The sequence below is a fragment of the Sprattus sprattus genome (genome assembly GCF_963457725.1).
Source record: "Sprattus sprattus genome assembly, chromosome: 8".
NCBI classification, from domain to species: Eukaryota; Metazoa; Chordata; class Actinopteri; order Clupeiformes; family Clupeidae; genus Sprattus; species Sprattus sprattus.
Genome location: NC_137927.1, coordinates 15,830,747 through 15,849,406, shown reverse-complemented (window position 1 = coordinate 15,849,406; position 18,660 = coordinate 15,830,747). Strand labels below are relative to the sequence as shown.

At 41.4% G+C, this 18,660-nt stretch overlaps 1 protein-coding gene across 1 annotated transcript; it reads left to right on the top strand.

The window, feature by feature from the left end:
- Positions 1–6,178: 6,178 nt before the first annotated feature.
- On the top strand, positions 6,179–15,860 carry LOC308369565 (B-cadherin-like; the record flags this gene model as incomplete). The annotated part of the gene is made up of 16 exons (XM_080844060.1): positions 6,179–6,229; positions 6,540–6,654; positions 8,013–8,266; positions 8,464–8,622; positions 8,702–8,857; positions 8,960–9,101; positions 9,391–9,560; positions 9,883–10,011; positions 10,153–10,338; positions 10,457–10,701; positions 11,009–11,151; positions 11,237–11,461; positions 11,691–11,918; positions 12,825–12,955; positions 14,708–14,851; positions 15,651–15,860. The coding sequence occupies 16 exons, from the start codon at positions 6,179–6,181 to the stop codon at positions 15,858–15,860; spliced, it is 2,688 nt and encodes an 895-aa protein (XP_080700186.1).
- Between the last annotated feature and the right edge of the window lie 2,800 nt (positions 15,861–18,660).

The following is an 18,660-nucleotide window of genomic DNA, read 5'->3' as shown; positions in this document are numbered from 1 at the left end:
TCCACTCTTGCACGCTGGACGTTTGCTTGTTTTTTGTATGTGTTTTCTTGTTTTTTTTTTACTCCGATGGTGAGCTTGATCCTGACCTGTTTCATTTTGAATGATGATAGTATAAGGGCAAGCTCGCTTCTCTAGCACTGATAGGCATTTGAAGTGAAACAGGGCACTACGTGGAATTGCTCCGCAGATGGTACACAGCCTTTATTGTACACAGGTTGGCTAAATGTTTTTGTATCACTATTTGCTGTAAAAAATGTTCCTGTAAGCATTGTTTTGTCTCATGAGCTCAGAGGTATTAGTAGAAAAATGTTTTTAAATCAGTTTTGTATTGGTCAATCATTTTGTGAATCATTTCCTCTACAATTAGTTTCTCAAAATGCTTCAGTTGAGACCAATATTTTTGTCATCAAAAGGGGGTAAAGTTACGAACCATTATACCTTGTTTTCCAGTATGTGTGATTAGCTGAAGTAAAGCCTATGCTACCTTTTAAGAGGGATTTGATGGAAAAAAGTATTTCCTGCTCTGTTATCCTTTTGCTTTAGAAGCGCCAGGGTCGTAGCTATAGGGGTTGCAGCAGGTGCGGTCCTACCTGGGCCAGTGGGTCTTGGGGGCCTGTAGCCATAGACATATTTATGTCAATCTAAATAGTCTGAATAGCCAAAACTAATGATGTATACCCATATTCAGCGAAATAATTACACTGCCAAAAATAGCTGCAGGTAGGTTAGTGACCTACCATGACAGTTTCAAGTGTTATAGGCTGAATATGTGCGCGGTGGGAGGGGCTTGGCGGCGGCGACGGTTACAAACATGAAAAAAAAAAAAAACAGGGGGGTAGGTAGCTGGAGATTGAATATCTGAAGGGGTATGGGACCGTTAATTGCTTGGGAACCACTGCCTTACAGCTCTCTCACATTGATGCGTTGGAATGCGTTGGAATGCGTTGATGCGTCAGTGTTAACGCATCCCATTCACTTTGAATGGGGTTACGTCATCCTTTGCCGAACTGAATTGTGGCTCCGTTTGGTTTGCGTGCGTTGCGTTTCATGCTTCGGTTGCGGCAAGAGTTGAAGAATGTTCAACTTTTCGAGACGCAATGCATGCGTCAGCCAATCTTATTGCCTTTCATGCATAACTGACTGCACAGGCGCTAGCCAATCATATCCCGTATATGCTCACGTCTACTGAGCGGCAAAAAAAAAAAAAAAAGATGGCTGCCAAACTCCGTAGATGGTCGTATTTGTACCTACAAGTTGGTTGTTTGACTTTTTTGGGGTCAGATTTTTGTAAAGTTACCGAGAAATAGACACTGTACAATGTAAAAAACCCTTTATTGTAACTGAAAAATACGAATCATAGGATTTGCGAGGTGTCTGAGCACCCTATATAATGATAGCATGCTACTACTCACAGGCAGTGGTGGACGAAGTAAACCAATTGTGTACTTGAGTAAAAGTACAGTTACATTGCATTGAATATTACTCAAGTAAAAGTATTCACCTCATTTTTTTTACTTGAGTAGAAGTACAAAAGTATCTGCCTTCAGAAATACTTAAGTATTAAAAGTAAAGTATTTTTTTTTTAACTGTCACATCAAAACCCCTACTTGAACAGGTGAACAATGCTTTACATTTGCCTAATCAAACCCAAAATACTCAAAACTATATTATCTTTAAGTAAGACCAAGTGGTTTTGAAGCAACAACACAAAAAGCATTCCTTCAAGTTTCATTATTTTATTTTCCATTAATTTCACTTGTCATAAACAGAGTACTCATAGGAATGAATTGCGAAGTTCACTTCGCTTGGCCATGAATTCGACTGTGTCCCCGGCGTTAACGTTTGGTGAGGGAGGCTGTATTAAACTGGCACTTAGCATCTCCACAGATAATTTGGGTGCTAGCATATTGCTTTGGATAAAAGCACCTGTTAATGTAATGTATTTCAATGTAATATAATCAACCGGGGCATATTTATAACCACTCTGTTAGTAGTAGTCATGTAATGGCGAACTTACATTGACGGCTTTTTAAAATTTGATGGCGAGTTCCAGAATGCCGACAGCGTAGTGTTCTTAATGCAGAGGCGACACTTGAAGTAATAGGACTCTTTTTTCTTTTCGATGAATTCAAACAATTCGGCTAAATAAGGCCAGGGGTGTTGGGCACCAACTTCTGTTTCATCCGATGATGCTGCAGTCAGCGCCTCAGCCATTTACCTGACAAATAATATTAATAATCTCTAGGAGTAAGAACTCTCAATGACCACAAGCACGTACACCACCTTGTGCTTCCAGCTCCAGCGTGACTTTGCAATTCTTCAATCAGGACTACACCTGTTGTTAACCATAATCGCGCGCTGGGCGCTGCTGCTGATTGGTTATAGTCGCGATACACTTTGACCTTTTGGTATTTTATTAAAAATAAAAAAAGAACGAGTAAGGAACGAGTGTTTCTGTAAATGTAAAGAAGTGAAAAGTAATAATTTTCGTTTTAAATGTAGTGAAGTAAAAGTATAAAGTCTTACCAAATAAATGTACTTGAGTAAAGTACAGATACATGGAAATGTTACTTAAGTACAGTAACGAATTACATGTACTTCGTTACTGTCCACCACTGCTCACAGGGTAAAAGCTTGCTAGTCGCGTGATTGGTTTGTTGACCTGTCAATCTCACTATAACGTCTCCGGTATCAACAGAACCCCACGCGCCAGACTCCTCCTCCGCCTTCCGTTGGAACAACGCATTCCAACGCAACAATGTGAGTGAGTTGTTACGGGTCGGTCACACGACACGTTGGAATGCGTTGATGCGTCAGGGTTAACGCATCCCCATTCACTTTGAATTGTGGCTCCGTTTGGTTTGAGTGCGCTGCGTTTCATGCTTTGAAAAAATACGTCTCATAGGATTTGCGAGGTGTCTGAGCAGTAGCACCCTATCTAATGATAGCATGCTACTACTCACAGGGTAAAAGCTTGCTAGTGACGTGATTGGTTTGTTGACCCGTCAATCTCACTATAATGTCTCCGGTGGTATCAACAGAACCCCACGCGCCAGACTCCTCCTCCGCCTTGCGTTGGATCAACGCATTCCAACGCATAGGTGTGACCGACCTGTAGTAGCATGCTATCATTAGATAGGGTGCTCAGACACCTCGCAAATCCTATGAGACGTATTTTTCAGTTACAATAAAGGGGTTTTTACATTGTACAGTGTCTATTTCTCGGTAACTTTTAAAAAATCGAACCAAAAAAAAGTCATACAACCAACTCGTAGGTACAAATACGACCATCTACAGAGTTTGGTCAGCCACCTTTTTTTTTTAGCTTGCCGATCTGTAGAAGTGAGCATACGGGGCATGATTGGCTAGCGCCTGTGCTGTCAGTTATGCATGAAAGGCAATTTGATTGGCTGACGCATGCATTGCCTCTCGAAAAGTTGAACATTCTTCAACTCTTGCTGCAAGCAAAGCATGTAACGCAACGCACGCGAACCAAACGGAGCCACAATTCAGTTCGGCAAAGGATGACGTCACCCCATTCAAAGTGAAAGGGATGCGTTAACCCTGACGCATCAACGCATTCCAACGCATAGGTGTGACGCCCGACTCACATTGTTGCGTTGATCCAACGGAAGGCAGAGGAGGAGTCTGGCGCATGGGGTTCTGTTGATACCGGAGACCTTATAGTAAGATTGACAGGTCATCAAACCAATCAAGTCACTAGCAAGCTTTTCCCCTTTCAGTAGTAGCATGCTATCATTAGACAGGGTGCTGCTCAGAGACCTCGCAAATCCTATGATACGTATTTTTCAGTTACAATAAAGGGGTTTTTACATTGTACAGTGTCTATTTCTCGGTAACTTTTAAAAAATCTAACCAAAAAAAAGTCAAACAACCAACTTGTAGGTACAAATACGACCATCTACGGAGTTTGGCAGCCATCTTTTTTTTTTGGAGTTTGCCGCTCTGTAGAAGTGAGCATACGGGATATGATTGGCTAGCGCCTGTGCTGTCAGTTATGCATGAAAGGCAATATGATTGGCTGACGCATGCATTGCCTCTCGAAAAGTTCAACCTTCTTCAACTCTTGCCGCAAGCACAGCATGAAACGCAACGCACGCGAACCAAACGGAGCTGTCAAGCTAAAAAGGCACCGGATGCCTAAAAGAGCCCGGATGATGTAATGTTGACTTTCGAACGACTCTTGAGTGACAGTTGCTATGCCAACGCCAATACGTCACCCTAACGCGATTTACCTCAGAGCATCTTGCATTGTACTTTGCTACCTGAGACCAGCTTGCTTGTATTTGACCTACAATAAACCAACCAAAACAACCATGTGCTTGATGTTTGACTTTGGTAGGAAAGTGGTTGATTCGCTAGTTGGTTATAGTATCAAAGTAAGCACATTTCATTAGCTAGCTCGTGCTAGTGTAACGAGCTATCTTGTTAGCTTGAAGCTATTCATCTGTTGTGCTTAAATTAAGAAAGTCCTTAATGTGTTGTGATTTTAAGACATATCTGACGGCACCCACAATTAAATTTGAACAAAACAGGACATTGTTTGCACAACATTTTACTAAAGAACAACGGGGGCTTGCTAGCTTTGACATGCTAGCGGACATTGCTAACTTACAGGTTACCAGCAGGCAGGTGTAGCTAAAACTTTTTATTCGCTTAATATTGTGCCTAAACGGATACTATGTACCCCGACACTTTTTGGCTATCAGTCAGAGAGTCTCAAGAGTAGTTCGAAAGCCATCAGCTACGTTTTAGTCGCTAAATATTGTCGCACAAAAGGAGGAATTGCTATTAGCAATATAGATGCTAGCGCGCGAAACCTGTTGATGTGTGCTTACTTACAAAAGACCGGCAGCCAATATTAAGCGTGTAAAAAGTACCTGATGGCTTTCGAACAACTCTTGAGACTCTCTGACTGATAGCTAAAAAGTGTCCGGGTGCGTAGTGTCCGTTAAGGCACAATATTAAGCGACTAAAAAGTAGCTGATGGCTTTCGAACGACTCTGAGACTTAAAGCTAATAAGCGCCCGGCCTACGTGGTGACCGGATTACGTAATGCTAACGTTGGCATAGAAACTGTCACTCAAGAGGCGTTCGAAAGTCAACATTACGTCACCCGGGCTCTTTTTGGCATCCGGTGCCTTTTTAGCTTGACAGAGCCACAATTCAGTTCTGCAAAGGATGACGTCACCCCATGTAAAGTGAATGGGGATGCGTTAACCCTGACGCATCAACGCCTTCCAACGCAACAATGTGAGTCGGGCGTGACCGACCCGTATGGGTGGCAGGATACTCAACATTGCCCAACTGGCTGGCTGGAACAAGAAAGAGATAGAGTCACACTATGCAACAATTTGACACTTTTTGAGGTATGGTTTCATAGGCAGTTTTGGTAGCCTACCATCCACAATTTCATTTTGATAGCAAATGGTTATGACAAGGAAAGATAAACACCTGTGTCTTTGCCACTAGCTATTTGGGATATTCACTACGACTGTGTTTCCAGACTGGAACACCTTGTAAAATGGGGGGGGGGGGGGGGGGGGGGGGGGGGGGTCGCAGCTTGACATTGCCAGTTTTACTAAGACACCAGTAAGTGTGTTGGCAAGGTTTTAGTGTCAACTGCTATTGGTGGTGTTTGTAAGGTTTTTTCCCTCTTTTCATCCACCTTATTTCGCGTAGCCTATAGTGGATATATGCAAAGAGGAAATAACCCCATCACGAATGTGAGTAAATTAACTTTCTTCAGATTTGGCCATTGTTTAGATTATTTCGTTATCATTCCCAGTCCAGTTGTTCAGTACATTGAACATCTTACATTAAAGTTAACTTACCTGTGAACATTCACCAAGAAATAAAAATACCAAAAACTCACGTAGCAATTTTTTCGGTTTCAGATTGCTTGCATCATGCGAATGTTTGGAAATAAGGGACCCATGCCCACATTTGGTAGGAATCTGGAATCAGCGGATGGGAGAGGCTATCTGAACATCACACTTTCAAATTACCTGCGAAATTGGTTGGTTGCGAAATTGGAAGTTCCGAAATTTCACAGTCTCGCCGTGCCTCGCCACTTAAAAGGCCCTACATCTTTTTTTGTCGAGAGGAACCACACGGGATTATTTATTGGAATTTCATACAGAAGGTTTTGACTCTGATGGAGGCTTATAGGTACCTGCGCTTGGGAGCTATTATTCTCGTTCTCCAGGTAGGTAATATTTGGGCGCCGTTTTTATATTTGTATTTCTTGGTGAATGTTCACAGGGAAGTTCACTTTAATGTTAGATTTTAAATTTACTGAACAACTCTGTGAGAAACACTACGTTATAACGTTAGTAACTTTTAAGGCTGGAGACTGTCTTTAACCCATTTTGACGCACATAAAGTGTATGTGTCTATTGTGCTTCACTGACACATCAACATGAATAACGAATGTGAAAGCCCTTTCTAAAAAGTTGTCTCGTTGTAAACTATTCGTAATTTTGTTCTTTCTCTTTTCTTGAAAAAATTAAATCTAGGCGCTCTTGTATGCAGTTTCTGAACATACACCATGCAGACCGGGCTTTGATTCAGAGCTCTATATATTCAAAGTCTACAGAGTTAATCTTCACATTGGCATGAGGCTTGGTAAAGGTAAGATGATGAATTCTCGTTTTAAATGCCTCGTCCTTGTTTACACATCAATATGTGTCAGCATCAGAAGCACTGAAGCCCCAAAGCCTTCTCAAAGTGGATGGAGAAGGCTGATATGATAAATATGATTCACATCTTTTTAACATAAAATGGTTAGCGCAGTAATTGGTCTAGCTGATGAGGTGCTATGCTCTACTGTGTTCAATCAGATGAACAATGATATGGCTGCAAGCTGGGTACTTTCCTTGTGACTGCCATAATGCCTGACAGACCTGTTATGCTCTGCATGAGTTGGCAGAAGCCTCCTTCGCACTATTCTGCTTCGATGGCACTGGCTGCTCTGCTGTGTCTCAGCTTATCAGGAAGCTGTAGTTTTGCTATTCTGTCATGCCATGCACAAGTTGGCAGATAGACAACTCCTCCTCCAATCAGCACGCAGAAAATGGTGCTTAGTTCAACTCTGTTTACTGTAGACTGGAAGTGGGGCAAAACAACAAGAAATACAACATAAAATGTATATGAACTTCAATACATCAATACCAATAAATATGAAATTATATTTGAGTATTCAGTTTGCCTATGCAATTCCTAGCATACACTTTATCATTGATCAACTAAGATGTGTAGTTTAGCTAAATGATGACAGTGAATTATCACATCCAACTAAATGCACTGAGTCTTGTATATGCTTATTCCAGCATAACTCAACTTGCACATTCAAAGTTAAATCTAGCATTAAACCAACTAATACGGCCAACAAATCTGTTTTAAGACTATTGTTCACAAACTAACATACTGACCGTGCATCCAAAGGCATGAAATGTAACAGATTAATAACTCAGAAATAGAAGCACATGCAGCTTTTCCTAGTTTTATATCAACTAAGACACTTCCTGAATTATAGATATGGTGTTGATGATATACGTAATTGATTAACAAAAGGCTCTTTAAGAGACTGTGCACATTAACTACAGACTGACAGCACACCTGTCATCTCCTTTAGTTTTGCATTTTTCCTTACTACTCCATCAAAAGAGTTAGGCAAGGCAAGGCAAATGTATTTATATAGCACATTTCGTACATTATGCAATTCAATGTGCTCGAACATGAAACATCTTTGTGCATTGTCACATACTTTTGCTGAGCTTTACAAAGCAGCACTGAACACCTAAAAGCCCATTTATTCATTTGGCTCATCAGTTAAAGCCATAACGGCCACTTCCTCCACTTGAGCACTCAAAGCTATAGCCCATAGGTCAGGGTGGGACCAGTGCGTCCATTAGCTCTGGAGGAGGGACCAAAATGATCAGCGCTTGCAAAGTAGTTTCTAATCACTCTACCCCCACCCCCCATCCCAGTTGTTTTCAATGACTGCACAGGCCACACACAAACTCTCTTCAACTCGGTGGATACGCAATTTAAAGTGGACATGGATGGAACGGTGAAGCTAAAGAGACAAGTGACTCTGCATGATGGACACAAGAGGTTTTCTGTTCACGCGTGGGACTCCCAAGGCAGGAAGCACACAGTGGCTCTGCGTGTGGAGCTTGACCAGCCTCGCCACAAGCAGCACCAACACCTGCACCACCCCCACCAGGTGGACTTGCTCCAGGTAACCATAGACAGCGAAAGGTGGCACAACACTGACCCCTGCTGTGAACATTTACACCTGCAGTATATGTCTTGATCATCTCCAGTGTTCAGGGAAAATATACAACTTTGTTTTATACTATTATACTTTTATACTAATATATTTAATTAGACATCAGTAATTCGTTCTTTTAGAGTTTGTTTTGTTTAACTCCACAGCCCACACAGCCCTATATGACTGAAGCAGTCCCAACTGTGCCAGTCCTGCTGTTTCCAAAGTCATCTGGTGGTCTAAGAAGGAGGAAGAGGGATTGGATCGTCCCTGTTATCAAAATGCCTGAGAACACTAGAGGCCCTTTTCCGGAACTATTGGTGCAGGTATGTTCGTGGTAGATGGTGATGTGTGTATTGTGGTGAGATCATCTTGATTGATTTACTGAATCACTGTGACTTTTAGATTGAAACCAGCTTTGCAAAGGAGGTGACGGTCGTCTACACCATCACTGGTGCAGGGGCAGACCAACCCCCAGTGAACCTTTTTAAAATTGATGGAGAATCTGGACAGATTTACATCACTCAGCCTTTGGACAGAGAAAAACAAGCTCAATATGTGGTAATTTTTATTAGTTCTCATTATCTCTGTTGGAATTCACTGGTGGTATCAAAGTGAAATGTATTGAGAGATTCATGATTATATTTCCATTCCTTTTCTCAGCTCTTTGCCCATGCGAAGTCAGTTGGTGGTAAAACAGAAGTCCCCATGGAACTCAAAGTCATTGTAATAGACCAAAATGATAACAAGCCTGTCTTTGCACAAAATCCCTTCCTGGGAAGTGTTGCAGAAGCATCAAAAAAAGGTTTGTCAGTTGTAATATGTGTCTCTTTAGTGTGTGTGTGTGTGTGTGTGTGTGTGTGTGTGTGTGTGTGTGTGTGTGTGTGTGTGTGTGTGTGTGTGTGTGTGTGTGTGTGTGTGTGTGTGTGTGTGTGTGTGTGTGTGTGTATGTATGTGTGTGTGTGTGTGTGTGTGTGTGTCTGTGTCTGTGTGTGTGCATGCATTGTTTCTACACACAATTTGTTACACAGTCCCTTTTTAGGATTTCAGACTGTCGTGTTAAGGCTTTTAATTCTGAATTAGCTCTTTTATAGGTACTGAGTTTATGGAAGTTGTTGCCACTGATGCTGATGAGCCCAACAATGCGAATTCTGACGTCAGATATAAAATTCTGAGTCAAGATCCACTTGTGCCAAACAACGCCTTCTCCATCAATCCTGTCACAGGAAAAATCATGGTAAACTCTGCAGGACTGGATAAAGAGGTACACTTGGATTTCTTTACAGATGTATCTTTACATTGATATTTATTCTGAACTCTCAAATATTCTGAAGTAACTGAAATATTGGTGAAAATACATTAATAAAAAACGTCAGTTCAAAGGCCCAGGCAAAAGGTTTTAACCCTCAATGTAAGAGTACGCCCTTACCTATTAAGCTGTTGGCTCTTAAATCCAAGTGAAATTAATGCTATGAGAGAAACACGAATTTATGCTGGATGTCCATGCTAGTTGTTACTTACATTTGGAGTAAATACTGTGGTAGGCAGTTCTCATTTAATTCTCTCTTTTGGTTTAACTTTTCCAGAAATTCTCAGTGTACACTTTGGAAATCCAAGCAGCTGATTTGGAAGGAGAGGGTCAAACAGCCCACTGCAAAGCCATAATCACTGTAACCGACAGCAATGACCTGGCTCCGCAGTTTGAGAAGACTCTGGTAAGTCAGACAGGAGTGAAGTGGTAGGGCAGTACTGATAAGAATAAGATGATGTACGGGGGGCACTAAGAATAAGATTATGTACGTGCTTTCAGTCTTGGGCAGAGCTCTTTATGTCTTCACTGCCGTTTGCTTTTCTAGTACACAGTGTCTGTCCCTGAGAATAAAGTGGGGGAAGTGGTGGTGAAGATGCCTGTAACAGACGGAGATGATCCCAACACCCCTGCCTGGGCAACGAAATTCAAGATCATCAGTGGGGACAGTGCGGGGATGTTCAGCATCACGACAGGCCCCAACAAACAGGAGGGCATCATCACTACAGCCAAGGTGTCTGAGATTAGTCTTGGTCATCTTCTGATACTTTTTAAACTTTACTCCTTTTTTTCTGTCCTCTATCCTTCCATCCTTACTGAGTGTTTTTTATTTGTTGCTGTCACCCCCCTAGCCTCTGGACTTTGAAGCTATTTCCAAATACACACTTGTGGTAGCAGTGGAGAATGAAATCGATTTTGCCATGCCTCTGCCAACAGCCACTGCTCAGGTGGTGATCAATGTTGTGGATGTCAATGAGGCTCCAATCTTCAGTCCAGCAGAGAAGAGAATTTCAAAGCTCGAAAATGTCCCAAAAGACACCAACTTGGTCTTATACTCGGCCTCTGATCCTGACACGGCCATGAATCAGAAATTGACGTAAGTGCTTTTGCCAATTAGATGTTTCAGCAAATACTCCCATATTCCCAGCAAATATTATGTATTACCCGACACACCCTCAGTATTTTACAGTAGCTTCCTTTTTTAAATGCGGGTTCATTTTTGTCCACGGAAAACGGACAAGTCAAGTTAGGTGCATACAGAAAGATGTGCTCTTCTCTTATAGGTTCTGTCATAGGTTTAAGTGGAATTGAGTTGCCTGAAAGTGTGTGTGTATGAGGAGGGGGAAGGGGGTAGTTTTTCTCGTTGGTAAATACTCATTAAATACTCAAAGTGTTCCTTAAAGGTACAAAGTAGGCAGTGATCCAGCTGGTTGGTTGAGCGTCGTCAAGGAGACCGGAATGATTAAAGTGAAGAGTGACATGGACCGCGAATCTACCTTCGTAAAAGACGGGCAGTACAAAGCTCTCATTCTGGCTATGGATGATGGTATGTAACCTTTTTTAAGGCCCTCTGTTTTCAGACCTCCTTTGGTTTCTGCATTGATAACATTTCTTCCCTCTGTCCACAACAGATATCATCCCCGCCACCGGCACTGGTACTCTCATAATTCAGTTGGAGGATGTGAATGACAACGCTCCAGCAATTGTGGAGATGCGGGTTGAGTTTTGCAATGACGAGACTGTTCCTGTGCTGCTCACAGTAATCGATAAAGATGATGTAGTGAATGGTGCTCCTTACCGAGTGGAGCTGAAAGGGGAATCGGCCAGTAACTGGACTGCGCGGATGAATGACACAAGTAAGGCTCCTCTGAGGCTGTTCTTCCTTCATTCCTTTCCAAAGGCGCTGACATGGCATTAAGTCAAATATACTTACTTATCGTTTTCACAAACATGATCTCCATTTACTCCAATTACATTAGCAGAGTCCAATAACCCTGAGGGATATCTGGCCATGAGCCCCCTATAAGGGAATACATTTGATCATATCTGATGTTACATTTGAAAGTATCAAATTTTGTGTTTCAGAAACTGGCATTATACTCACGACGAAGACCAAGTTGAAGGAAGCGACATACAGCGTCAGGTTAATGGTTTTTGACAACCATGGCTTGAGCCAAATAAGCACTGTAGAAGCCACAGTCTGCGACTGCAAGGGAGCCCAAGTTGAATGCCTGACAAAAGTGCCTCTCAGCGAAGCTGGAATTCCGCTTCCTATTATCCTTGGAATTTTGGGATCCATCCTGGCCCTGCTATGTAAGATAATCTCTCTGGTTTGTTTTATTTTGATTGTGATGAAGGGTTGAAAGTGTCTCTGTGAAAAATGGGAGCACTAGATGTTTCTCTGCTGTTGGAATTTATTGCGCTGTTGCATTAGCCTGACGATGTCTACTCATAATTGTAGTCAGAATATGAGTCTGATCCTGACCCATTGGGCTGTGATTATGGGGCGTGTTTCAACGAACCAGGAAAGAAAATGCCTCTTCACTGAATTGGATACCTAGAACCAATCAGAGCAACGTAGTATTCTGATAGATTAAACTTTTACCTGATCCCGTAGGAAGGACGGCAAAAACATCTTTTCAATCGAATCGATTCAATGCCTTGATCGCGTTTCTCTGTTCCTCTTTCAAAATTAATGCGCTGTCAATATCTGTTGAGATATGCCTGCTCAAGTTACTTAATTAGCAGCAAGGCTAGAAGCTACAGTGTGTTTCAATGGGTTTTTGGTGTACGCGTTAGCAATGACCTAACAATAATGGTCTAGAGTTAAGACAAACACTACTCTGCAACATTCGTGTTGCACATACACAACTAACCGAGTCAATGTAGACATTAAAAAGTCGTGTAGATAGCTTAATTCACATAAAATATTCCCCACTAAGCTCCCGAGAAGCGGCCATCTTGGTCGGAGTTTCGAATTTACCGGTTAATTCAACTCAAGCGTTGGTTGATCATCTGTTCATCATCGTATAAAGCCCGCCCTTACAATTTGATTGGTGGTCAGATTGCTTTTTCGACTTTTTCGAAAACTTGAATCTCTCCCAACTAGCTCAAAGCCAGACTGAATCTCCCAGACCAAAAATGTTGTGGGCGGAGTTCAGGCTGGTATCCAGGCTACTGTTGCATGGCTTTACAATCGAATGCCTTCTCTTCCCCCAGTGTTGGTGCTGCTCCTGCTCATGTTCATGAGGAGGAAGAGTAATGTGAAGAAGGATCCTCTCCTTCCAGAGGACGACCTCAGGGACAACATCTACTACTATGATGAGGAAGGTGGAGGAGAAGATGACCAGGTGAGCTCATTTCTCATCTTATGCTCGTTACCTGCATTACTGATCCAGGTTAAGATCCTTGGGTTATTTTTGTATTATTATTTTTTATTATGAAAAGGTCCTTGGGTTATCATAAATCCCATGCCTAAAATCCTGGGGCCGGTATTTCAAAATGATCCAACAGGATTAATCCTCCTGGATTGGATTAAATCCTGATCAGATCCTAAAAACAGGTATTTCAAAGCAATCCTGCCTTTGATCTGGATTAAACACTGCTGTTGAGTATTTCAAAATTTAAGTTGGAAATCTGGATCAGTTTGATCCTAAAAATAAGGATCACCCTGATCCCACCTCAGAAGTGGATTTGAAAGTGAAAGTGAAAGTCCTCTCTATGGCAGAGGTGGTGTAGACACACACACTCTGAAATTCACCTCTGCATTTAACCCATCCAGGGAAGTGACACACACACACAGTGAAGTGAGGTTACACTCTAACCCGGAGCAGTGAGCTGCCATTGGCGGCGCCCGGGGAGCAGTGAACGGGGTTAGGTGCCTTGCTCAAGGGCACCTCAGCCGTGGATGTGGGCATGGGAGAGCAGTGGTCTACCACTTCCCCCGCCCACATTTTTCCTACTGGTCGGGGATCGAACCGGCCACCCTACAGTTTCCGGCCAGTAGGCCACGGCTGCCCCCAAGTAGGCCACGGCGGCTCCCAAAATGATTTGAGGGAGATTACATGTAAAGGTTTGAACAGTTTAAGTGTAACTTCTCCCAAAGTTTTTTGTTTGATACAGTAGCTACAATTCACCGCTGTTTGATCAATGTTTATTTTCGTTGCACTTTCCTTTCTTTTTCAGAAAACACAGTGAAAGTTTGAATATGAATGCCTTGACTGAAAATCAGTCAAATGTATTTATTAACATGCATTCAGCACACACAATTAATTTTCATAGCCAAAGCTCAGAAGGTTATGCCATTTGGAGCTGGTCTATGTTAACTTCCTGTCTTCTCTTTCCACAAACATCTGTAAAGAAAAACTAATATTAAGGTTTTAGGGCTGTCACTTGTTGACAACTGTTTCCTAAAAAGATATGTACAACACATTTTGAAATCTACACACAATGCCTTGCAAGTAAATGCATTCAAATGGACTGTGGACCACGACATATAGATGCTAGCCTATTTACTAGCTTGTTAGCTCCTTAACACAGGAGTCAATGGAGCAGCGTTAGCTCACATTAGCGCGAACTCTGCTTTAATTTGATATCGCCGAGCTCTTCTTTCAACTTTGTGATGATTTACTTAATTAGTTAACTCAATATAATGATTGCCTTTCATCTAGTCTAAGGACGCATCAACACTGACCAAGATTATACTTTAATTTAGAGACAATAGTTGAGCTAGCTTCTCCTTTTTCTGGTCAAATGTTCGCTCCATTTCCTGTTTCCTGTCTGTGATCCAGGGGGCGGGACGGATTTGGACATCCCAATCTGCTGGTATCAGGATCACTCTGATCCAATCTGGCAATTTTTTTGAAATACCGGGATAGATCAGGATGATCCGTGGATGAGAACAGGGGGATTTGGTTATCCGGATCATTCTGATTACAAGTTTTGAAATACCGGCCCCTGGTGTTTGGGAGGAGGATAGATCCTGGAACTTCCTGTGGGAGTCAATGCTCTTCCTGTGGGAGTCACTCCTTACTGTAATGCTCTCTCTCTCTGTCTCTGTCTCTCTCCCTCTCTCTCTCTTTGTCTCGCTCTCGCTCTCTCAGGATTATGACTTGAGTGTGCTGCACAGAGGCCTGGATAACCGGCCTGAGATATTCAGGAACGATGTGATTCCCACCTTCATGCCTGCACCACAGTACCGGCCCCGCCCTGCCAACCCTGAGGATATTGGGTGCTTTATCGATGATGTAAGTCCAGACTTGGTCCGACAGACAGGAAGCCTTATGATGTGGTTGTTTAATATTGATCTCTAGGCCATCTTCATTAGAGGTTTAAAGTATTAGATCCCCCTCTGGTGCTGAATGTCATCACTTAAATTCACTTTTATACAGCGCCAAAACAATAACATTGTCTCAACGCACTTTACAGAGCCCAGAGCCTGAACCCCCATTTGCATAGACTAACAATCATATAGAAAACATAGAATGTCACCAGGGTAGAGATGGAAAGAGAAGGGAGGGTTGAGGTGGGGGGATTTGGGGCAGAAGGGGAGGGGAAACGATCTGAAACATGGCAGATAAAATCATACATGCATCAAGATGTGGTAAATGTACACAATACATACAAACATAAGATGGTATATACGTACATGACGCATACTAAATCAATAGATGATAAGGTGAGAAAAGAGCATTCAAGTATTGTAGAACATCTTCGTGTGCATGACAGTGTGGTAGGGGTGGGTAGGTGTAGGCTGCGGGTTTCTGCAGGTGGATCAGATGGAAAGACTACAGCAGCATCCCACAGCAAAGATTGTTTCTGTTGGCTGGGCTGGTGCATGGGGATTCTCTTTAGTTATAGAAGCATGGTGGCAGGATGCAATAGCAGTGCACTATTGGCTGGCGACAGTCTCAGATGTTGACGTGTGCAGTTTCTCTATTATTAACTTTAATTGACTTAGATCATGCGTGGTACTGGACATACATTATCCTTATAATCTTTTTGCTGGCCTTCGGATTAGGTTTCTTATCTCTTTTGTGTTTGTAGAATCTGATGGCGGCTGACATCGACCCCACAGCCCCACCGTACGACTCACTGCTAGTGTTTGACTATGAAGGCGCGGGCTCCGAGGCTGGAACCCTCAGCTCCCTCAACTCCTCCAGCTCCGGAGACGACCAGGACTACGACTGTCTCAACGAGTGGGGCCCACGCTTCAAGAAGCTGGCTGACATGTATGGAGGAGGAGAGGATGAATAAGGGGATTCGGCCTTTTAAAGGAAACAACTGTCAAGGGTCTTAAACCAAATCCACTCTTGCATGCTGGTGTTCTTTTCAGCTACAAGGACGTTTGCTTTGTTTTTTTGTGTTATTTTACTTGGATGCTGAGCTTGTTCTTGATCTTTGTTTCATTTTGAATGATGATAGTATGGCAAGGGCAAGCTCGCTTCTCTAGAACTAAGTCAAATTGCTCCTCATATGGTATACAGCCTTTATTGTGCAAAGGTTGGCTAAATGTTTTTGTATCACTATTTGTTGTTATTTATTTTTCCTGTTGTTATCTTTGTTGTGTCTCATGAGCTTAGAGGTTTTGTATTGGTCAAACTTTTTTGTGTCCATCAGTTGTGTGAATCATTTTGTCTGATTTTGTTTCTCATAATACACTACAATACAATACAATTACAATACAATTTGGTTATTTGATCAAAAGGGACAGTGTACATTCATGAACATTAGGATGTAAATGCACCCAATTATAGCCAAAAGGCTATAGTGTTTCCATTGGCAGTCCCCCGGCCAGAGTGACAAAGGCTATACAACCTAAAAAAAAGGCATTAATCTATCAAACATAAATCAAAAACAGACAATAAATCAAAAATAAGATAAAAAAGTCAAATAAAACAAAATAAATCCCAATGTACAAGTTCTACTGCTTACCCACTAATGATCACATTTTTGGTTATTTATCAACCATGCTTTGAGATTTCTTTTAAAGCAGTTGAATGAGGTTGATTCTTTAATGTTCCTGGGGTGACCTAACTGAAAAAACCGACTGTCCAATCACAATTTTTTTAATAGGAATATCACAGTCTCCTCTTGCTGCCCCTCGAGTAGCACTGGTTGCTGTTCTAAACTTGAATAGGCTGCATAGTGGTGGGGGAGCAGGTTAAACCGGATTTTTAACATTAAACAGCGGTTCTTAATGTCATCAGGTTGTCCCAACTTAAAAGTCTGCTTATGGAGGACTATACAGTGATTATGTGATTTAGGTTTTTTGTCAAGTATTTTGAGAGCCTGTTTGTAAAGAGACATGACTGCTTTAAGGGTAGTGGAATTGGCATTAGACCAGGTGGGTAAGCAGTAGTTCATGTGAGATAAACTCAGTGAGAACATGTGCATTTTAGCAGCCTCAGTGGACATGTGATTTCTAAAATGCCTAAAGTTGGCCAAGGTGAATTTTTAATTTTTGCATATTTTTTTTACATGTTTTTTTTTTTTTAAAGTAAGTTGATTATCAATCAATAATGCTTTATTGCTTCTTGGAATCATGTACCTTTTTCATTCAGATTTAGGGTGACACTATAAATATTTTATTCAATAACTAGAAAATGCATTTCCTGAAGGAAATACCAGTGCATGAAATGCAAAAGTTAAGAAAGGAAGAATAAAAAGAAAGATAAGTGAAAGAAGGAAAGAAGAGTAAAAGAATGACAGAAAAGTGGAAAAAGGAAAGAAGAAAGAATAGAAGAGTAAAGAAAGAACAAAGAGTGAAAGAAGGAAACAAGAGTGGAAGAAGGAAAAAAGGGTGGAAGGATTAAAGAAAAAAAGAAAGTAGATTGATAGAAGAGAGCAAAAGTTAAGAAAGGAAGAATAAAAGAAAGAAGAGTGAAGGAAGTAAAGAAGAAAGGAAAAAGAGTGGAAGAAGGAAAGAAGAAAGGAAAGAAGAGTGAAGATAGGAAAGAAGAGTTGAAGAAGGGAAGAGGAGTGGAAGAAGGAAAGAAGAGAAAAAAGAAGAAAGGAAAGAAGAATGGAAGAAGGAAAGAAGAGTGGAAGAAAGAAAAAAGAAAGGAAAGAAGAGTGAATAAAAAAAAAAGTTAAGAAAGGAAGAAGAAAAGAAAGAAGAGTGAAAAAAGGAAAGAAGAAAGGGAAGAAGAGCGAAAGAAGGAAAGAAGAGTGGAAGATGGAAAGAAGAGTAAAAGAAGGAAAGAAGAAAAGAAAGAAGAGTGAAGAAAGGAAAGAAGAGTGAAAGAAGGAAAGAATAGTTGAAGAAGGAAAGAAGAAAAGAAAGAAGCGTGAAAGAAGGAAAGAAGAAAGGAAAGAAGAGTGAAATAATGAAAGAAGAAAGGAAAGAAGAGTGAAGGAAGGAAAGAAGAGTGGAAGAAGGAAATAAGAAAAGAAAGAAGAGTGTAAGAAGGAAAGAAGAGTGAAGAAAGGAAAGAAAAGTGGAAGAAGGAAAGAAGAGTGGATGAAGGAAAAAAGAAAGGCAAGAAGAGTGGAAGAAGGAAAGAAAAATGGAAGAAGAAAATAAGAAAGGAAAGAAGAGTGGAAGAAGGAAAGAAGAGTGAACAAGAGTGGCTCTGGATGAAGAGATAAAGAGAGAGTGAAAATATTGAAAAAAGGAGATAAAAATGGAGTGAAGAAGAGAGATTGAGTGTGAGAGAAAGTTGACTGAGAGAGAAAGATGGAGAGATGGAGAGAAAAAAATAGAGAATGGATGGTGTCTTAATGTTCCTAGTTACAGTTAAATTGAGAGGGACAGAGAGAGAAGAGGTTCCTTTGATTTGGCACAGGTGTCAGTAAAGCACAGTTGCAAGCAAGTTTAAAGACCCTATTATGATGTCATAATGGCCCAATGTAAGTCAATGGGAAAATTTAGATTCGTTTTTATTTAATATCTTAAATAGTATAAAGTTTAGAAAAGTGAAAAATACATAGCATAAGTGTCCTTCACAAGACCTACGCGACAAAGTTTGAACGAAGTTTGTAAGTTAAGCGGTTCGAGCTGAATTAATCGCAGAAAAAGGTAAGAAGAAGAAGAAGAAGAAGAAAATGCCTAGGA